The 23427-nt window shown below is 46.0% G+C and overlaps 1 protein-coding gene across 2 annotated transcripts in view; it reads right to left on the bottom strand.

Moving 5' to 3' along the window:
• The window catches only part of PIWIL4 (piwi like RNA-mediated gene silencing 4), a 214488-nt gene that overhangs the window by 30701 nt on the left and 160360 nt on the right, over positions 1-23427 (bottom strand). For both annotated transcript variants that reach the window (XM_069759169.1, XM_069759170.1), the window contains exon 18: positions 4460-4613. In XM_069759169.1, the coding sequence (XP_069615270.1) occupies positions 4460-4613 (154 nt within the window). The remainder of the gene's footprint in view (positions 1-4459; positions 4614-23427) is intronic.

Below are 23427 nucleotides of genomic sequence, written 5' to 3'. Positions count from 1 at the left end.
TCCATCACACCTATCCTCAAAAAGCCCTCTCTTGACCCATCCTCTGTATCTAGCTATCGCCCTATATCACTTCTCCCCTATGCCTCCAAGCTACTGGAACAACACGTCCATCTTGAACTGTCCTCCCATCTATCTTCTTGCTCCCTCTTCGACCGCTTACAATCTGGCTTCGGGCCACACCACTCCACTGAAACTGCCCTAACTAAGGTCACCAATGACCTCTTAACCGCCAAGAGCAAGCGACACTACTCTGTCCTCCTCCTCCTGGACCTGTCGGCTGCCTTTGACACAGTGGACCATTCCCTATTATTACAGACCCTCTCATCCCTTGGCATCACAGACTTGGCCCTATCCTGGATCTCATCATACCTAACTGACCGAACATTCAGCGTCTCCCATTCACACACCACCTCCTCACCTCGCCCCCTATCTGTCAGAGTCCCACAAGGTTCAGTCCTAGGGCCCCTGCTCTTCTCCATTTACACCTTTGGCCTGGGACAGCTCATAGACTCTCACGGCCTTCAGTATCACCTCTATGCTGATGACACACAGATCTACATCTCTGGACCAGATATCACCTCCCTACTAACCAGAATCCCTCAATGTCTGTCCACTATTTCATCCTTCTTCTCCGCTAGATTTCTGAAACTTAACATGGACAAAACAGAATTCATTGTCTTTCCCCATCTCACACGACCCCCCCAACGAACCTATCAGTAAATGGCTGCCCACTCTCCCCAGTCCCACAAGCTCGCTGCCTCGGGGTATTCCTTGACGCTGATCTCTCCTTCAAACCACATATACAAGCCCTTTCCACTTCCTGCCGACTTCAACTCAAAAATATTTCACGAATCCGTTCATTCCTCAACCAAGAATCTGCAAAAACCCTAGTCCATGCCCTCATCATCCCTCGCCTTGACTACTGTAACCTCCTGCTCTGTGGCCTCCCCTCTAACACTCTCGCACCCCTCCAATCTATTCTAAACTCTGCTGCCCGACTAATCCACCTGTCCCCCCGCTATTCCCCGGCCTCTCCCCTCTGTCAATCCCTTCACTGGCTCCCCATTGCCCAGAGACTCCACTACAAAACCCTAACCATGACATACAAAGCCATCCACAACCTGTCTCCTCCATACATCTGTGACCTCGTCTCCCGGTACTTTCCTGCACGCAACCTCCGATCCTCACAAGATCTCCTTCTCTACTCCCCTCTTATCTCCTCTTCCCACAACCGCATACAAGATTTCTCTCGCGCATCACCCCTACTCTGGAACCCTCTACCACAACATATCAGACTCTCACCTACCATCGAAACCTTCAAAAAGAGCCTGAAGACCTACCTCTGCCGACAAGCTTATAACCTGCAGTAACCACCGATCGACCAAACCGCTGCACGACCAGCTCTACCCTCGCCTACTGTATCCTCACCCATCCCTTGTAGATTGTGAGCCCTCGCGGGCAGGGTCCTCTCTCCTCCTGTACCAGTTAAGACTTGTATTGTTTAAGATTATTGTACTTGTTTTTATTATGTATACCCCTTCTCACATGTAAAGCGCCATGGAATAAATGGTGCTATAACAATAAATAATAATAATAATAATACCCCTTTAAGCCAACCACTGATAGCAGCAAGTCATGCATCCTGGTGCCACATCTATTCAGGTGCCCATCACCCCTGTGTGACAGGTTGCCATGTCAGCCATGGGTCCGCTGAAGGCCATTTTCACTGCTATGTTGGTACTCCTGTGAAACCCAGTGATTTTGGGTACATACCGCAATAATAAAGTACTTAAGTATATAATACAAGCAATTGAGGCCTGTATGGGAACTAAAAAAATTACAGAGTAAAGTAAAAGACAAAAGTAAAAACATATACAGCTCTGGCAAATATTAAGAGACCGCCACATCAAAACCCTGTCATGGGCAGCCCAATCTCCAGACCTGAAACCACTGAAAACCTCTGGAATGTAATCAAGAGGATGATGGATAGTCACAAGCCATCAAACAAAGAAGAACTGCTTACATTTTTGCGCCAGGAGCAGTGTGAAAGACTGGTGGAAAGCATGCCAAGACGCATGAAAGCTGGGATTAAAAATCATGGTTATTCCACAAAATATTGATTTCTGAACTCTTCCTGAGTTAAAACATTAGTATTGTTGTTTCTAAAGGATTATGAACTTGTTTTCTTTGCATTATTTGACGTCTGAAAGCACTAGTTATTTTATCTAATTTTGACCATTTCTCCTTTTCAGAAAGAAAATACAAAATGTATTGCTTGGAAATTCGGAGACATGTCAGAAGTTCATAGAATAAGAGAACAATTTACATTTTTACTCAAAAATATACCTATAAAGAGAAAAATCAGACAAACTGAACATTTTGCAGTGGTCTCTTAATTTTTACCAGAGCTATATATATATATATATATATATATATATATATATATATATATATAATTTTAAACACCTCCCTTTTCCCGTTAGTAATGAAGAAATAAAAGAATAAATAAAATAAATGTGCATTCATAAAAGTATGATCTATCAAGATATAAAATGATCTAATGCATTAGGTAAACATTGTAAAGAAAAAAACAAACTTAATTGTCAAAACTGACATTTTTATGTTGCCACAAATCTGCCCAAAATTGCAATAAAAAGTGATCAAAATTTCCTATTTATCGCAAAATGACACCTCTGAGGCTATGTGCACACGTTGCGGATTGGGGTGCACAAAATCCACACCTCCTGGCAGAAAACGCAGGCGTGGATTTGATTTGTTTTTTATGCGGATTTTCTGTGTTTTTGTTGCGGATTTTCTGCGTTTTTTACCCCTGCAGTTGTCTATAATGGAAGGGCTCAGAAATGCTGCAGTTCCGCACAAAAGAAGTGACATGCTACTTCTTTTGATCCGCAGCAGTTTTCATGCGGATTTTTCCACACCATTAGTGCAGCATATTTTTTTTTCTATTGATTTACATTGTACTGTAAGTCACTATGCGGAACTGCAGTGTTTCTGCGCGGAAAAAAACGCTGCGGATCCACACTAAATCCGCATCGTGTGCACACAGCCTAAAGCTGCAGCTCGGCAAGCAAAAAACAAGTCCTCATACAGCTTTATCGACAAGAATTTTTTTTTTTTAAAGTTATGAGTCTCGGAAAAGGGAAACCAATTTTTTTTTACTTTTACAAAATTCGGATTTTTTTTAAGCCACTAAAATAACTAGAAAACCTATACAAATATCTCTGTAAATGCACTGACCTGAAGAACCATGTCCCTAGGTTATTACTGCATAATGAGCAAAACAAAAACAAAACCCAAACACAATGGTGGAATTGCTATTTTTTCAACCACTTCACCACACTTGGATTTATTTCCCAAGTTTTATTTCACTACTAAAGCAAATGGTGACATTTAAAAGTAAAATAAACATTCCCCAGTTCATTCTCAGAATCAATACAATCTCAGAGTTCAGATGATCACAGATCACAAAAGTGATGGTATAACATCACTATTTAATATGGGTATAACCCCTTTAAGGAGGACCTGCAACTGAAATATCTTGTAAAAATCCCCGAGCTCCCCTGATTCTGCTGTTCTTTTCAATTTGGAGCTGTGTCAATCCTCTACGGAGATATTCACGTTTGTATCTTCTGGAGCACAGCATGTGAAATCTCTGATTGTAGCTCAACTGGGAGTTTCTCCAGTTTTCTCTGAGGGGCGTGCACTTTCACCCCTCTCTGTAAGAAGCTGCGAATCACAGCTCAGCAGCATCTGAGACTGCTAGATTAGTTGCAGAGCTGTGATGGCCATATCTTTTTTAAAGAGGTGTGAAAGTGGAGTGACGCTGCTCAAAATGGAAAACAGCGTTATAATCAGGGGAACTCGAAATTCTTACAAAGTATTTGACTCGATTTTTTTTTAACAAGTCACATGTCCTCTTTATAGTAGCATGGCATAAATATAAAAAAATTGCGCTTGACCAGTCAGAAACCACCATACACAGAAATGCAGAACCTTCTCCTGTAATATGGAGGGTCAAAGATAAAGCTGAGAACAAGCAACACTGTACATCATTGCACATTAAAGAGGACCTGTCACCAGGTGAAAAGAGTCCAGTTTTACTATACGTGTATTCCCGCTCATTTCAATACTAAGCATTTTTTTTTTTTAATCCATCATACGGTTCCACAGGTAACTTTATTTAGTTTGACCGGTCTTTGCTGGGGGTCGTGGCTCATGGGATTTCTGTGGGCGTGTCTTTATGTTCTGTGTTATTACCCTGTGAGCCACACCCCTTTATGAAGACCATAAAAATGAGAACTAAATAAACAGGACCATATCTCTGAAAAAGTATAAAAAAAACAACCTGTAGAATCAGGACATCAGCGTGAATAAAATAAGAGCAAAAACTGCCCACTTTTGACCTGGTGATAGTCCCCTTTAAATTTTGCCACCATACTTGTATGTAGCTGGGGGCTCTTTAAATAAAGAGAGCAGTTGAGGGATCTCATAGTCAAACAACATCTGTAGCTGTCCATCTCCAACACCATCCCGGTAGATGATTATGCGATTTGGCAAGTCGTTATTAGTTTTCTGCCACTTTTCAATAGCACCTAGAGAGAACACAATTATAATATAAGGATGAAGAAGGATGAGTACAAACCCAAGAACACCATCCCAACAGTGATGCATGGTGGGGGAAACATCATACTTTGGGAGTGCTTTTCTGAAAAGGGGGCAGGACGACTGTACCCTATTGAAGGGAGGATGGATGGGGTCATGTATTGTGAGATTTTGGCTAACAACCTCATTCCCTCAGTGAGAACCTTGAAGATGGGTCGTGGCTGGGTCTTCCAGCTTGACAGTGACCCGAAAAACACAGCCACGGCAACTAATGAGTGGCTTTGTAAGAAACATTTCAAAGGTCCTAGAGTGTCCTAGCTAGTCGTCAGATCTAAACCCAACAGAAAATCTTTAGAGGGAGCTGAAATTCAATGTTGCCCAGCAACAGTCCCGAAACCTGAAAGATCTGGAGAAGATCTGTATGGAGGAGTGGGCCAAAATCTCTGCTGCAGTGTGTGCAAACTTGGTCAAGAACTACAGGAAACATTCCCACTCCCAACAACATAGCAGCCTTCACAGTGTGGAATGCATTCTAGACTATGAAGGCTGCTATGTTGTTCATAAACCTGTCCCCTGATGAACCCTTGTAACGTGTTGGGGCTGGAAATGTATATCGCAACATAAACGCACTGTATCATTTATATACTTTTTTTTAAGCAGTGTATATCTACTATATAATTGTCTAAGGGTCACTTCCATCTTTCTGTCTGTCTTTCTGTCTGTCGGTCACGGAAATCCCAAGTCGCTGATTGGTTGCGGCCAGCTGGCCGCGACCAATCAGCGACGGGCACAGTCCGGCCGCGAAATGGCCGCTCCCTACTCCCTTGCACTCAGCGCCCCCTCCATACTCCCCCAGTCAGCGCCCGCCACCCACACAGCGTTGTAGCAGTCCGTTAAACCGACTGCGTTACACCGCGGCATAACGCGGTGTAACGCAGTCTGTTAACGCTGCTATTAACACTGTGTGACGAACTTTTTACTATTGATGCAGCCTGTGCAGCATCAATAGTAAAAAGATCTAATGTTAAAAATAATAAAAAACAATAAAAAATCGTGATATACTCACCTTCCGAGGCCTTTCCCGCTCCTCACGACGCTCCGGGCCATGCACTGTGGTCTCGCGAGATGATGACGTAGCGCTCTCTCGAGACCACTACGTCATCATCTCGCGAGACAGCAATGCATTCTTGGGACCAGATCGTCGCGAGGAGCATCGCTAAATGCCTCGCCTGTATCCGGGGGCCGCTGGAGGGTGAGTATATAACTATTTTTTATTTTAATATATTTTTTTTTTAACAGGGATATGGTGCCCACACTGCTACATAGTACTTGGGCTCTGTTATATACTGCGTGGCTGCTACATACTACGTGGGCTGTGTTATATACTACGTGGGCTGTGCTATATTACGTGGGCAGTGTTATATACTACGTGGGCAGTGTTATATACTACGTGGGCAGTGTTATATACTGCGTGGGCTGTGTTATATACTACGTGGGCAGTGTTATATACTGCGTGGGCTGTTATATACTACGTGGGCAGTGTTATATACTGCGTGGGCAGTGTTATATACTACGTGGGCTGTGTTATATACTACGTGGGCAGTGTTATATACTACGTGGGCTGTGTTATATACGTGGGCAGTGTTATATACTACGTGGGCAGTGTTATATACTACATGGGCTGTGTTATATCCTGCGTGGGCTGTGTTATATCCTACGTGGACAGTGTTATATACTGCATAGGCTGTGTTATATACTACGTGGGCTGTGTTATATACTACGTGGGCTGTGTTATATACTACGTGGGCAGTGTTATATACTACGTGGGCAGTGTTATATACTACGTGGGCTGTGTTATATACTGCGTGGGCTGTGTTATATATTACGTGGGCAGTGTTATATACTGCGTGGGCAGTGTTATATACTGCGTGGGCTGTGTTATATACTACGTGGGCTGTGTTATATACTACGTGGGCACTGTTATATACTACGTGGGCTGTTATATACTGCGTGGGCTGTGCTATATACTGCGTGGGCTGTGCTATATACTGTGTGGGCAGTGTTATATACTGCGTGGGCTGTGTGATATACTACGTGGGCAGCGTTATATACTGCGTGGGCTGTGCTATATACTGCGTGGGCAGTGTTATATACTGCGTGGGCTGTGTTATATACTACGTGGGCAGTGTTATATAGTATGTGAGCAGTGTTATATACTGCGTGGGCAGTGTTATATACTAGGTGCCTGTGTTATATACTACGTGGGCTGTGTTATATACTACGTGGGCTGTATTATATACTACGTGGATTGTGTTATATATTATAACAACGGTCAGACCCCATCGTAATTCCTTCTCCTCGGCTTCATCAATGGATGAAGAGGCGCCCATGGGCAGTCATTCCATAGCCCAACAGAACATACGCCTGGGGATTGGTAAACATGCCTTCAAGAAAGGGTCAACATATAATAAAATGAAACTGACCCCTCCACAATCGCTGGAGAAAAAGTCCAAAACAACTACAAGCTTGGAGGTAATTAACCTCTCAGGGCATGTTTTATCTAGATCCCAGGAGGAGGTTTTGAGATTGGGTTTAACATTCGTTCCAACTAACAATTTTAATTATTTCACAGCCATGAAGGACTTACAACTTTTTTTGCGCAAAGTCATACTCCGCAAACTTCACGTAAGGCCAACTGATGCGGACGGTCTGGATACTACTATGGACCGAGAAATATTGGCCATCTTGGAAGAACTCGAAAATGAAAGCAGGACTCCTACTCAAGGTACCTTTCCTACTACCGTTGTGCCTAGGTCTTTCACGTTCCCCCCTTTTTCTCTGTGCCCACAAATTGAGATTTTCAATAAACTGGTGCTGGCCAACTTCAAGGCCATCTCACAGAATAGAGGGAGGGACAATTTCACCAAGTCCCAGCGGCAAGCCTTGAAAGAATTAAGATCTATGCAGGATGTAGTTATTAAGCCAGCGGATAAGGAGGGGAACGTGGTCATCTGGCCGGCGGATATGTATGAGAGGGAGGCCTTTCGCCAACTTAGGGATAAGGAGGGATATGCTTTGCTACCCAGGAACCCAGTGGTAGCATTCTTAAGATTACTATATGAAATATTAGAAAGGGCATTCCAACAGGGCATTATTCCCAAAAAAGTCTTTGAAGGATTATGTGTAAAAACTCCAGTGATACCAACTTTGTACCTTTTACCTAAGGTACATAAGGACCCCATTACTCCCCCAGGGCGTCTGATAGTTTCTGGCATAGGGGGGCTCTGTGATCCAGCCTGTAAATTCATCGAATACTATTTGCATCCGTTGGTTGAGACACCTCCCTCCTATATCAGGGACACAACAGACGTCCTGAGGAAATTGGTTGGTGTGGTGATGGAATCGGATATGCTACTTGCCACAATTGATGTGGAATCACTTTACACAAGTATTGGTGACGCGGATGGCATTAGGGCCGCCAAATTCTACTTAGAATCGAGCAACCTAGATCCTGCTCTGTGCTCTCTCGTCCTGGAACTGCTGGATTTTGTACTGAGACACAACTTCTTTACTTTTAAAGATCGGTTTTTCTTACAACAATGCGGCACTGCGATGGGCGAGGCGTGTGCGCCATCCTACTCAAACCTCTTTCTCGGCTATTGGGAGAGGGAGGTTTTCGGGGATGGCGCATGCGCCGCCTTCCAGGCGCAGTGCTGGTATCGGTACATTGACGATGTCCTTACGATTTGGCAGGGTGATGAGTCTGGGCTTCATCATTTCATCCATGAACTCAATCAGAACCAATATAATATCAAATTAACGTATAACATCGCTTCCAAAATAATTGATTTTTTGGACATTAAGATTCTGGTTGATGACTTAGGGAAGCTGCAGACCGACGTCTTCCGCAAAGAGACTTCGGTCAATGCATTACTACATGCATCAAGCACGCATATTTCCTCAACCATACGGGCTGTCCCAATTGGACAGTTTCTGCGTATGAAGAGGATTTGTTCATTGGATGGAATGTTTGAGGCCCAGGCACGTGACCTATCCAGCAGATTCCGGGAGAGGGGGTACAGTAACAGGGATATCAAACAAGGCTACCAACGTGCAAAGCATGTACCAAGGGAACAACTTCTCTGCACCACAAAAACTGGTGCTAAGAAAGAACAGCCTGTTCGCATCATTACCACATTTAATGACCAATGGGGGTCCATTCGCAATATTCTATCTAAGCACTGGCCTATCCTCAAGACGGAGCCCACTTTGGGACGTCTTATCCCATACTATCCCCTTTTGACAACAAGGCGGGGTAGGAATCTAAAGGACATCCTGACGAGAAGCCACTATGTGGCAAAGCCTCCTACCCCTTTTGGGACGGGTAAACAAAAATGGGGCTTTTTTTCCATTTGGCTCCTGTGCAGCTTGTCGTAACTTTGAGAGAGCAACATTCTTCCTATCAGCAAGTGGTGATAAAGAATACCGTATTACCAACTACATCACTTGCAACACCACTCATGTGGTGTACTATGCACGGTGTGCCTGCAATTTGATTTATATTGGGCTCACATCTCGTGAGCTCGGGGTAAGGACTCGTGAGCACGTGCGGGACATCATTGCTGCTAAACATGCAGACGAAGATACTGAACTGAAGACGATCCCCCGACACTTCAGACTGCACCATGGCTCTGACCCCACATCCTTTAAAGTTTGTGGGATAGACAAGGTGCACTGCGGCATCAGAGGGGGTGACCAGAAACGAATTTTGGCGCAGATGGAGTGTCGGTGGATCGTGACATTAGGCTCGATGTCTCCGCACGGACTCAATGAAAAATTGTCCTTTGCCCCATTTCTTTAGCCTTTTTTGGACGGTTGTGCTTCCTTCATGACTTAGCCATATCTATTTTTGGTTATATGGATTTGGCTATATCTTGTACCACATCACTGGTTTTCCCTGTATTATTGCTGTATGTGTTTTAATCTTTTTCTTAATTTTTTTGTTTTTAATATTGTATAGTGACATAAGGGTCTGAAGAATTATATGTTCTCCATTGCGACCTCCATCATATATTGTGTGGGCCAATATGGAGGGATATTAAGTGACACCTCCCTTTGGAAATGATATGTCTTATGGAGCATATGGAAAGACATTCGTGGACTTATACGCTTTGGAATGGATAACACGAAGATATCCCCAGTACCACGAATATCCTCAATTCTTGCTCCGTTTGCCTTTTCGGAAATGTCTTTATCCCTCCCTTATCTCTTGTCTTCCCTCCCTTGTTTTTATGTACTTTTATATGTTTAATATACTATTGGTCACATACCGCAAGGTTTACGCAGTGACCGCAATGCTCAGTATTGCTGCCCATAACCCGTCCAGGACTTAAGACGGTTGCCGCGCCGTGCGCCTGCGGGGTGTGTCTCCAGACATGCTTGCGTTGCTGAAGGCATCCCTAGGACCGGGCGCGGGTATCTGACGTCACAGGAAGTGTTTTCCTTGACCCGCGCCCTGGCCCGGATGGCCGGATGTGACGTTTGGCACTGGGGGAGCACTGCGCATGCGCCACACCGGGCGCGGAGCTATAGGCATTATCTTATTTAGTATATATACTGGGCATTGTAGGGTGTAATATACGGCCCCCCGAGGAAGCCAACTACGCGAAACGCGAGTCGGGGTTTGTATACTCAGCCTGCAGTGGTCTCTCTCCCACATGGGTAAGCACATGCCATGTTTTAGCCATTGAGCGATCTTATGTACTTTCTATGTGTACTAAAGGTACCGTCACACTAGACGATATCGCTAGCGATCCGTGACGTTGCAGCGTCCTGGCTAGCGATATCGTCCAGTGTGACAGGCAGCAGCGATCAGGCCCCTGCTGTGATGTCGTTGGTCGGGGCAGAAAGTCCAGAACTTTGTTTCGTCGCTGGACTCCCCGCAGACATCGCTGAATCGGCGTGTGTGACACCGATTCAGCGATGTCTTCGCTGGTAACCAGGGTAAACATCGGGTTACTAAGCGCAGGGCCGCGCTTAGTAACCCGATGTTTACCCTGGTTACCATCGTTAAAGTAAAAAAAACAACCACTACATACTTACCTACCGCTGTCTGTCCTCGGCGCTCTGCTTCTCTGGTCTGGCTGTGAGCACAGCGGCCGGAAAGCAGAGCGGTGACGTCACCGCTCTGCTTTCCGGCTGCCCGGCGCTCACAGCCAGACCAGAGAAGCAGAGCGCCGAGGACAGACAGCGGTAGGTAAGTATGTAGCGGTTGTTTTTGTACTTTTAGGATGGTAACCAGGGTAAACATCGGGTTACTAAGCGCGGCCCTGCGCTTAGTAACCCGATGTTTACCCTGGTTACCGGGGACCTCGGGATCGTTGGTCGCTGGAGAGCGGTCTGTGTGACAGCTCTCCAGCGACCAAACAGCGACGCTGCAGCGATCCGGATCGTTGTCGGTATCGCTGCAGCGTCGCTTAGTGTGACGGTACCTTAAGACCAGCAGTTGCTGGTAAGAGCTCCCTTTTGATAGATAGAATTATTAGGACTGGGGGAAGCTCTCTGTTTACAATTCACATTTGCTCTAGGCTTTAACAAATATGGAGACACCCCGAGCGGCTGATTTGTTATATTTTATTGTGTTCCTGTCTGTCTCATCTTCGTCATGTTTTTTGTATTCTGGCAGATAGTGGTTATTTATTGTAAGTGAGCTTTGCACAATAAAGATATTTTGATACTATATCGGAAGCATTTGGGCTCTACTGATTACTGAATCTATACTACTGAGAGTATATACTCCTGGTTCTTTTGTAGGTTAATTCTAGTTGTTTGGAGTTCTCATTTATAGGTCCTGGGTCCAGGATCACTACTTCTAGTGTGTTTCCAACATGTCAGTGTTTGTTAACTGTGTTATATATTATGTGGGCTGTGTTATATACTACGCGGATGTGCTATATACTACGTGGGCAGTATTATATACTAAGTGGCTATGCTATATACTACGTGGCTGTCTGTGTTACGTGGGCTGTGTTATATACTGCGTGGGCTGTGCTATATACTGCGTGGGCTGTGTTATATACTACGTGGCTGTGCTATATACTACGTGGCTGCTAGATACTACATGGCTGTATTATATACTACGTGGCTGCTATATATCATGTAGTCTGTGTTATATACTACGTGGCTGTGCTATATACTAAAAATTTTCTCTACTACCTGGATCTAATTTTCTGCAGAGCCCCACTTAGCAGTGAAGCACCCCCAAAACCTCATTCTCATTCATTGTCCTATATACTATGTGGCTGTGCTATATACTACGTGGCTGTGCTATATACTACGTGGGCTGTGTTATATACTACGTGGCTGCTATATACTACGTGGCTCCTATATACTACATGGCTGTGCTATATACTACGTGGCTGTCTGTTACGTGGGCTGTGCTACATACTATGTGGATGCTATATACATACATACATATTCTAGAATACCCGATGCGTTAGAATCGGGCCAGCATCTAGTCTACTATATAATTGTCTAAGGGTCACTTCCATAGTAACATAGTTAGTAAGGCCGAAAAAAGACATTTGTCCATCCAGTTCAGCCTATATTCCATCATAATAAATCCCCAGATCTACGTCCTTCTACAGAACCTAATAATTGTATGATACAATATTGTTCTGATCCAGGAAGACATCCAGGCTTCTCTTGAACCCCTCGACTGAGTTCGCCATCACCACCTCCTCAGGCAAGCAATTCCAGATTCTCACTGCCCTAACAGTAAAGAATCCTCTTCTATGTTGGTGGAAAAACCGTCTCTCCTCCAGACGCAAAGAATGCCCCCTTGTGCCCGTCACCTTCCTTGGTATAAACAGATCCTCAGCGAGATATTTGTATTGTTCCCTTATATACTTATACATGGTTATTAGATCGCCCCTCAGTCGTCTTTTTTCTAGACTAAATAATCCTAATTTCGCTAATCTATCTGGGTATTGTAGTTCTCCCATCCCCTTTATTAATTTTGTTGCCCTCCTTTGTACTCTCTCTAGTTCCATTATATCCTTCCTGAGCACCGGTGGCCAAAACCGTCTGTTTGTGTCACGGAAATCCTGCGTCGCTGATTGGTCGCGGCCCGAGGCCGCGACCAATCAGCGAAGCGCACAGTCCGGCCGTCGGAGAGTGAGTATATAACTATTTTTTATTTTAATTCTTTTTTTTTAACAGGGATATGATGCCCACATTGCTATGTATGTTCTCGCGTGTTTGCGTGGGTTTCCTCCGGGTACTCCGGTTTCCTCCCACAATCCAAAGACATACTGATAGGGAACCTAGATTGTGAGCCCCAACGGGGACAGTGATGATAATGTGTGCAACCTGTAAAGCACTGCGGAATATGTTAGCGCTATATAAAAATAAAGATTATTATAAAGATTATTATATACTGCGTGGGCCGTGTTATATACTGTACTACGTGGGCAGTGTTATATACTGCGTGGGCTGTGTTATATACTGCGTCGGCTGTGCAATATAATATGTGGCTGTACTATATACTACGTGGGTTGTGTAATATACAACGTGGCTGAGCTATATACTGCGTGGGGCTGTGTTATATACTGTGTCGGCTCTGCAATATACTGCGTCGGCTGTGCAATATACTACGTGGCTGTGCTATATACTACGTGGCTGTGCAATATACTTCGTGGCTGTGCAATATACTACTTGGCTGTGCTATATACTATGCGGGACTACGTGGGCTGTGTTATATACTGTATGGGCTGTGTTATATACTACGTCGCTGTGCTATATACTACGTCGGCTGTGCAATATACTATGTGGGCTGTGTAATATATTACGTGGCTGTAATATACTGTGTGGGCTGTGCTATATACTGCGTGGGCTGTGTTATATACTGCGTCGGCTGTGCAATATACTACGTGGGCTGTGCAATATACTACATGGCTGTGCAATATACTACGTGGCTGTGCTATACACGTGGGGTGTGCAATATACTACATGGGCTGTGCAATATACTACGTGGGCTGTGCAATATACTACGTGGGCTGTGCAATATACTACGTGGCTGTGCAATATACTACGTGGCTATGCAATATACTACGTGGGCTGTGCTACATACTACGTGGGCTGTGTTATATACTACGTGGGCTGTGTTATATACTATGTGGGCTGTTACATACTATGTGAGCTGTGTTATATACTATGTGGCTGTGCTATATACTACGTGGCCGGCCGCGAACAATCAGCAACAGTCGCACTCCGGCCGCAAATTGGCACGAGATTTGAGCCACGCTTCGCTAATTGGTCGCGCCCGGCCAGCCGAATTCTGTGCATTTATTGTATTATTCTATAATCTTCATAAATAAACTACATACATATTCTAGAACAGGGGTCCCCAACTCCAGTCCTCAAGGCCCACCAACAGGTCATGTTTTCACGATTTCCTTTGCATTGCACAAGTGATGCAATTATTACCTGGGCAAGACTAAGGAAATCCTGAAAACATGACATGTTGGTGGGCCTTGAGGACTGGAGTTGGGGACCCCTGTTCTAGAATACCCGATGCGTTAGAATCGGGCCACCATCTAGTGTGCAATATGTATGATAATTCCCTTTCACATGTGATTGGCATTATGCCTGGGAAGTTCCTTTTGAGGATTGGAAATGTCAGATGTCACTGGATACAGACATGGGAATGTTATATTGGAATGTTAACTTCATGTTTATGTTATAAACATCCACTTAGGGAATCACTTAAAATTCCTTTGGATCTGAGTATCTGACTCTACTGGTTGTAGACATCTGTCTGCTGCAGCTGAGAATTATAGGAAGCCCCCCTTTTTATTGATATTGAATTGTAAAAATAGTAGGAGGGTCTTTTTTTAGCTGTGTTTTAACCTTTTATAGTAGTCCTGTCTGTGATGATAATAAGACTGCTGAAAAGTCTTTTGTGAAGCACAAAAGTCTGAGTCACTAGTACAATGGTATACTAAAAATATCAACAGGACAATGGTCCCACGCATACATCGCAGTCCATCAAGGCTTCTGGCGTGGCCATCACGTTCGCCTCACTTACTCTCCATAGAAAATCTTTGGTGGGATTTGAAGAAGATGGTTGAAGCAAATCTAAGTATATTAGTTCCTGGAGGTGATTACAGCCGCTGGCTATATATCACATTTATAGCAGGTCATAACAGCCAGAGGGACTCTACTGAGTAAAAGACGTGTCATCAAGGGGTCAATAAAAGTGGCATTTTGTGCTAAATTTGGAGAAATCCCTTGATATATCAGATGCGTTCAGCTATTTGCATTGTTCTTGTTTGTACATGTCACGATCAGGAGGTGTCTGCAGAACATTATACAGGGACCGCAATCCTACGCCACGTTATATTCCATGTTCTCATTGTAGGCATTGTCCACTGAGGTCAGGGTCTGATAACGTCCAGAAGGACTTACAACCTCCATACTGAATGACACAAAGCCTTATCAGCGAGCGCTCTCTATGAGGAGCCGGCGCAGCCAAGTCCTTCAGACAGCAGTATATTTTCCACTTCTTATCATCATCCACAGATAATAGCGGTCTGCCAGCGCTTGTAACAGTCCAACTATGGAGAAAACTGAGTGGCACAGAATGCCGCTAATGAGGTACATCGCTCATGATGTCGGCGGCTTTGTGAGGTCGTAAGATCTGTGTACACACGATTGTCACTTAATAAAAGGACACCACGTCCCTATATCTTCCTACTTATTATCCCTGATTGTCAGAGTCATATTCACAACAATACTCTATTCAAATTGGAACTCTGAGATGATGAACTCCGGGATAAGCAGATTTCTGTAGTGGGATTCAGGTGCTTCACGTAAAACAACTGTTCACTACAGCCAGAAGCCACAGAAAAAGCCTGTGAGGCCCGTTTCCCCCAACATACAGAGAAAGCCTATGAGTCCTCCTTCTACACTAACCTATAGAAAAAGCCTGCAAGTCCTCCTTCCACACTAACCTATAGAAAAAGCCTGCGAGTCCTCCTTCCACACTAACCTATAGAAAAAGCCTGCAAGTCCTCCTTCCACACTCACACAGAAAGCCTGCGAGTCCTCCTTCCACACTAACCTATAGAAAAAGCCTGCGAGTCCTCCTTCCACACTAACCTATAGAAAAAGCCTGAGAGTCCTCCTTCCACACTCACCTATAGAAAAAGCCTGCGAGTCCTCCTTCCACACTAACCTATAGAAAAAGCCTGCGAGTCCTCCTTCCACACTAACCTATAGAAAAAGCCTGAGAGTCCTCCTTCCACACTCAACTAGAGAAAGCCTGCGAGTCCTCCTTCCACACTAACCTATAGAAAAAGCCTGCAAGTCCTCCTTCCACACTCACCTACAGAGAAAGCCTGCGAGTCCTCCTTCCACACTCACCTATAGAAAAAGCCTGCGAGTCCTCCTTCCACACTAACCTATAGAAAAAGCCTGCGAGTCCTCCTTCCACACTCAACTAGAGAAAGCCTGCGACCTCCTTCCACACTAACCTATAGAAAAAGCCTGCAAGTCCTCCTTCTACACTAACCTAGAGAGAAAGCCTGCGAGTCCTCCTTCCACACTCACCTACAGAGAAAGCCTGCAAGTCCTCCTTCCACACTCACCTATAGAAAAAGCCTGCGAGTCCTCCTTCCACACTCAACTAGAGAAAGCCTGCGAGTCCTCCTTCCACACTAACCTATAGAAAAAGCCTGCAAGTCCTCCTTCCATACTCACCTACAGAGAAAGCCTGCGAGTCCTCCTTCCACACTCACCTATAGAAAAAGCCTGCGAGTCCTCCTTCCACACTAACCTACAGAAAAAGCCTGAGAGTCCTCCTTCCACACTCAACTAGAGAAAGCCTGCGAGTCCTCCTTCCACACTAACCTACAGAGAAAGCCTGCGAGTCCTCCTTCCACACTAACCTACAGAGAAAGCCTGCGAGTCCTCCTTCCACACTAACCTATAGAAAAAGCCTGCGAGTCCTCCTTCCACACTAACCTATAGAAAAAGCCTGAGAGTCCTCCTTCCACACTCAACTAGAGAAAGCCTGCGAGTCCTCCTTCCACACTAACCTATAGAAAAAGCCTGCAAGTCCTCCTTCCACACTCACCTACAGAGAAAGCCTGCGAGTCCTCCTTCCACACTCACCTATAGAAAAAGCCTGCGAGTCCTCCTTCCACACTAACCTATAGAAAAAGCCTGCGAGTCCTCCTTCCACACTAACCTATAGAAAAAGCCTGAGAGTCCTCCTTCCACACTCAACTAGAGAAAGCCTGCGAGTCCTCATTCCACACTCACCTATAGAAAAAGCCTGCGAGTCCTCCTTCCACACTAACCTATAGAAAAAGCCTGAGAGTCCTCCTTCCACACTCAACTAGAGAAAGCCTGCGAGTCCTCCTTCCACACTAACCTACAGAGAAAGCCTGCGAGTCCTCCTTCCACACTAACCTACAGAGAAAGCCTGCGAGTCCTCCTTCCACACTAACCTATAGAAAAAGCCTGCGAGTCCTCCTTCCACACTAACCTATAGAAAAAGCCTGAGAGTCCTCCTTCCACACTCAACTAGAGAAAGCCTGCGAGTCCTCCTTCCACACTAACCTATAGAAAAAGCCTGCAAGTCCTCGTTCCACACTCACCTATAGAAAAAGCCTGCGAGTCCTCCTTCCACACTCACACAGAAAGCCTGCGAGTCCTCCTTCCACACTAACCTATAGAGAAAGCCTGCAAGTCCTCCTTCCACACTCACACAGAAAGCCTGCGAGTCCTCCTTCCACACTCATCTACAGAGAAAGCATGTGAGTCCTCCTTCCACACTAACCTATACAAAAAGCCTGCGAGTCCTCCTTCCACACTCACCTACAGAGAAAGCCTGCGAGTCCTCCATCCACACCTTCCATCCACACTAACCTATAGAAAAAGCCTGCGAGTCCTCCTTCCACACTAACCTATAGAAAAAGCCTGCGAGTCCTCCTTCCACACTCACACAGAAAGCCTGCGAGTCCTCCTTCCACACTCACACAGAAAGCCTGCGAGTCCTCCTTCCACACTAACCTATAGAGAAAGCCTGCAAGTCCTCCTTCCACACTCACACAGAAAGCCTGCGAGTCCTCCTTCCACACTAACCTATAGAAAAAGCCTGTGAGTCCTCCTTCCACACTCACCTACAGAGAACGCCTGCGAGTCCTCCATCCACACTAACCTATAGAAAAAGCCTGCGAGCCCTCCTTCCACACTAACCTATAGAAAAAGCCTGAGAGTCCTCCTTCCACACTCAACTAGAGAAAGCCTGCGAGTCCTCCTTCCACACTAACCTACAGAGAATGCCTGTGAATCCTCCTTCCACACTAACCTACAGAGAATGCCTGTGAATCCTCCTTCCACACTAACCTATAGAAAAAGCCTGCGAGTTCTCCTTCCCTACTCACCTAAACAGAAAGCCTGTGAGTCCTCAATCTGCACTCACCCAGAGAGAAAGCCTGTGAGTCCTCCTTCCCCACTAACCTACAGAGAAATCATGTGAGTTCTTCTCTCCCACTAACCAATAGAAAGCCTGTGAGTCCTCCTTTCCCACTAACCTACAGAGAAATCCTGTGAGTCCTCCTTATCCACACATCTATAGAGAAAGGCCATGAGTCCTCCATATCCACACATTTATAGAGAAAGCCTGTGAGTCCTCCTTATCCACTCATCTATAGAGAAAGCCTGTGATTCCTCCTTATTCACACATCTATAGAGAAAGCCTGTGAGTCCTCCTTCGCCACTCATCCATAGAGAAAGCCTGTGAGTCCTCCTTCGCCACTCATCTATAGAGAAAGTCTGTGAGTCCTCTATATCCACACATTTATAGAGAAAGCCTGTGAGTCCTGGAAGAACTGAAAAATAAGTTTTACTATACCCACCTGCGGGGTGGTCCGGACCGATGAGTGCCACTGGTCCTAGTCCAACGCCTCCCATCTTCTTATGATCACCGCCCTCCTGCTTGCTTCTTGTGGATGACACAACCCTGCATCATCCACACAGGTTCCCCGCCATCGCGCTCCTGCGCAGGCGTACTTATCTGCCCTGTTGAGGGCAGACCGAAGTACTGCAGTGCGCAGGTGCTGGAAAAGGTCAAAGAGCCCCGGCACTTGTGCACTGCAGTACTTTGGTCTGCCCTCAACAGGGCAGGGTCGCGTCATCCACAAGAAGCAAGCAGGAGGGGGTGATCATAAGAAGATGGGAGGCGATGGGCCAGGACCAACGACACCCATCGGACCGGACGGCACCGCAGGTGAGTATAATAAAACTTTTTTTTTCAGTTCTTCCAGGTCGGGGGCTTATATACGGCATAGAACGCTTATATACATTATAGAATCCTGTATATAAGCCTTGAAAGGCTGTGGCCGTATCTTATATAGGTCAAAACTGCTGACAGGTTCCCTTTAACAAGAGGGTGGGATCAGCAGGACTCACAAGGTTTCTCTATGAGAGGGTTGGAGAATCAAGACTCACAAGCTTTATCGGAGGGTTGGATAATTAGGACTCACAAGTTTTCTCTATCAGAGAGTTGGATAATCAAGACTAGCAGGCTTTACCTATTGGAGGGTTGGAGAATTAGGACTTACAGACTTTCTTTATAAGAGGGTTGGAAAGCAGGACTCACAGGCTTTCTTTATGGGAAGGTTGAAGGAGCAGGACTCACAGGCTTTCTCTATGGGAGGGTTGCAAAGCAGGGCTCACATGTTTTCTCTATGGGAAGGTGGGAGAAGCAGGACTCACATGTTTTCTCTATGGGAGGGTTGGAGGAGCAGGGCTCACATATTTTCTCTTTGGGAGGGTTGGAAGAGCAGGACTCACATGTTTTCTCTATGGGAAGGTAGGTGGAGCAGGACTCACAATTTTTCTCTATGGGAGGGTTGGAGGAGCAGGACTCACATGTTCTCTCTATGGGAGGGTTGGAGGAGCAGGACTCACATGTTCTCTCTATGGGAGGGTTGGAGGAGCAGGGCTCACATGTTTTCTCTATGGGAGGGTTGGAGGAGCAGGGCTCACATGTTTTCTCTATGGGAAGGTGGGAGGAGCAGGACTCACATGTTTTCTCTATGGGAGGGTTGGAGGAGCAGGACTCACATGTTTTCTCTATGGGAGGGTTGGAGGAGCAGGGCTCACATGTTTTCTCTATGGGAAGGTGGGAGGAGCAGGACTCACATGTTTTCTCTATGGGAGGGTTGGAGGAGCAGGACTCACATGTTTTCTCTATGGGAGGGTTGGAGGAGCAGGACTCACATGTTTTCTCTATGGGAGGGTTGGAGGAGCAGGACTCACATGTTTTCTCTATGGGAGGGTTGGAGGAGCAGGACTCACATGTTTTCTCTATGGGAGGGTTGGAGGAGCAGGACTCACATGTTTTCTCTATGGGAGGGTTGGAGGAGCAGGGCTCACATGTTTTCTCTATGGGAAGGTGGGAGGAGCAGGACTCACATGTTTTCTCTATGGGAGGGTTGGAGGAGCAGGACTCACATGTTTTCTCTATGGGAGGGTTGGAGGAGCAGGACTCACATGTTTTCTCTATGGGAGGGTTGGAGGAGCAGGACTCACATGTTTTCTCTATGGGAGGGTTGGAGGAGTAGGACTCACATGTTCTCTCTATGGGAGGGTTGGAGGAGCAGGGCTCACATGTTTTCTCTATGGGAAGGTGGGAGGAGCAGGACTCACATGTTTTCTCTATGGGAGGGTTGGAGGAGCAGGACTCACATGTTTTCTCTATGGGAAGGTGGGAGGAGCAGGACTCACATGTTTTCTCAATGGGAGGGTTGGAGAAGCAGGACTCACATGTTTTCTCTATGGGAGGGTTGAAGGAGTAGGACTCACATGTTTTCTCTATGGGAAGGTAGGTGGAGCAGGACTCACAAATTTTCTCTATGGGAGGGTTGGAGGAGCAGGACTCACATGTTCTCTCTATGGGAGGGTTGGAGGAGCAGGACTCACATGTTCTCTCTATGGGAGGGTTGGAGGAGCAGGGCTCACATGTTTTCTCTATGGGAGGGTTGGAGGAGCAGGACTCACATGTTCTCTCTATGGGAGGGTTGGAGGAGCAGGGCTCACATGTTTTCTCTATGGGAGGGTTGGAGGAGCAGGACTCACATGTTTTCTCTATGGGAGGGTTGGAGGAGCAGGACTCACAATTTCTCTCTATGGGAGGGTTGGAGGAGCAGGACTCACAATTTCTCTCTATGGGAGGATTGGAGAAGGACTCACATGTTTTCTCTATTGGAGGGTTGGAGGAGCAGGACTCACGTCCTGGACTCATTGAGCAGGACACCAAGGAGAGCAGACGTGTCTGCTCTCTGCTGGATGAGGACAATAAGGCGCCGTGCTAGTGGCAGCCCATTGCAGCAGCAATAGTTTTGTTTTGTTTTAGTCTACTTATTTCTCTACATTTCAGTTCACTCGTTGTGTATGTCCTATTCTAATGTATAATGTTCTTCTGTCAACAAACTGTCATGTCAACTATGTAATTCCTTTATGATTTTTATGATTTAAGTTGTGCTGCTGTGATACCATAATTTCCCACGGGATCAATAAAGTGTATCGTATCGTATCGTATCACGTGTTTTCTCTATTGGAAGGTGGGAGGAGCAGGACTCACATGTTTTCTCTATGGGAGGGTTGGATGAGCAGGACTCACATGTTTTCTCTATGGGAGGGTTGGAGGAGCAGGACTCACAGGCTCTCTCTATGGGAGGGTTGGAGGAGCAGGACTCACATGTTTTCTCTATGGGAGGGTTGGAGGAGCAGGACTCACCTGTTTTCTCTATGGGAGGGTTGGAGGAGCAGGGCTCACATGTTTTCTCTATGGAAGGGTTGGAGGAGCAGGACTCACCTGTTTTCTCTATGGGAGGGTTGGAGGAGCAGGACTCACATGTTCTCTCTATGGGAGGGTTGGAGGAGTAGGACTCACATGTTCTCTCTATGGTAGGGTTGGAGGAGCAGGACTCACATGTTCTCTCTATGGGAGGGTTGGAGGAGTAGGACTCACATGTTCTCTCTATGGGAGGGTTGGAGGAGTAGGACTCACATGTTCTCTCTATGGGAGGGTTGGAGGAGCAGGACTCACATGTTCTCTCTATGGGAGGGTTGGAGGAGTAGGACTCACATGTTCTCTCTATGGGAGGGTTGGAGGAGCAGGACTCACATGTTCTTTCTATGGGAGGGTTGGAGGAGCAGGAATCACATGTTTTCTCTATGGGAGGATTGGAGGAAAAGGACTCACATATTTTTACTATGGGAGGGTTGGAGGAGCAGGACTCACATGTTCTCTCTATGGGAGGGTTGGAGGAGCAGGACTCACATGTTTTCTCTATGGGAGGGTTGGAGGAGCAGGACTCACATGTTTTCTCGATGGGAGGGTTGGAGGAGAAGGACTCACATGTTCTCTCTATGGGAGGGTTGGAGGAGAAGGACTCACATGTTTTCTCTATGGGAGGATTGGAGGAAAAGGACTCACATGTTTTTACTATGGGAGGGTTGGAGGAGCAGGACTCACATGTTCTCTCTATGGGAGGTTTGGAGGAGCAGGATTCACATTTTCTCTCTATGGGAGGGTTGGAGGAGCAGGACTCACAGGTTTTCTCTACGGGAGGGTTGGAGGAGCAGGACTCACATTTTCTTGCTATGGGAGGGTTGGAGGAGCAGGATTCACATTTTCTCTCTATGGGAGGGTTGGAGGAGCAGTACTCACAGGTAGGGTTGAGCGAAACGGGTCGAACATTTTCAAAAGTCGCCGACTTTTGGAGAAGTCGAGTTTCATGAAACCTGATCCGACCCCTGTGCGTGGTCGGCCATGCGGTACGCGACTTTCGCGCCAAAGTCGCGTTTCAATGACGCGAAAAGCACCATTTCTCAGCCAATGAAGGTAAACGCAGAGTGTGGGCAGCGTGATGACATAGGTCCTGGTCCCCACCATCTTAGAGAAGGGCATTGCAGTGATTGGCTTGCTGTCTGCGGTGTCACAGGGGCTATAAAGGGGAGTTCCCGCCGACCGCCATGTTACTGCTGCTGATCTGAGCTTAGGGAGAGGTTGCTGCCGCTTCGTCAGAAGCAGGGATAGCGTTAGGCAGGGTCCATTAACCACAAAACCGCTTGTGCTGTAGCGATTTCCACTGCCCAACACCACCTTCGGTGTGCAGGGACAGTGGAAGCTCCTTTTTTTTTTTACCCTCAGCGCTGTAGCTCATTGGGCTGCCCTAGAAGGCTCCCTGATAGCTGCATTGCTGTGTGTACGCCGCTGTGCAAACCAACTGCTTTTTTCAAAGCACAAATCCTCTTGTTCCTTCCTTTCTGCACAGCTATCTTGTTTGTTTGTCCACACTTTTTATTTAATTTGTGCATCAGTCCACTCCTTATTGCTGCCTGCCATACCTGGCTGAGATTACTGCAGGGAGATAGTAATTGAAGGACAGTTCCTTTTTTTTTTTTTTTTTGTGGGAGATTAAGATTGACATTTCTGCTAGAGTGCCATCTCTGTCTGTGTCATCTCTCACTCAGTGGGCCATAGAAAGCCTATTTATTTTTTTGCTTGATTTGGGTTCCAAAATCTACCAGAAAAAATCACAACATCAATCAGTGGGAGAAAAATATTGGCCTCAGGGCTTGTGTGCCACTCCTTACTCCTGTGTGTGCCATCTCTCACTCAGTGGGCCATAGAAAGCCTATTAATTTTTTGCTTGATTTGGGTTCTAAATTCTACCTGAAAAAATCAATAAATCAATCAGTGGGAGATTAATATTGGCCTTTGGG

The sequence above is a fragment of the Ranitomeya imitator genome, chromosome 3 (genome assembly GCF_032444005.1).
Source record: "Ranitomeya imitator isolate aRanImi1 chromosome 3, aRanImi1.pri, whole genome shotgun sequence".
Classification (NCBI taxonomy): Eukaryota; Metazoa; Chordata; class Amphibia; order Anura; family Dendrobatidae; genus Ranitomeya; species Ranitomeya imitator.
The sequence above is the reverse complement of the archived record's forward strand: the minus strand, read 5'-3'. Positions and strand labels throughout refer to the sequence as shown.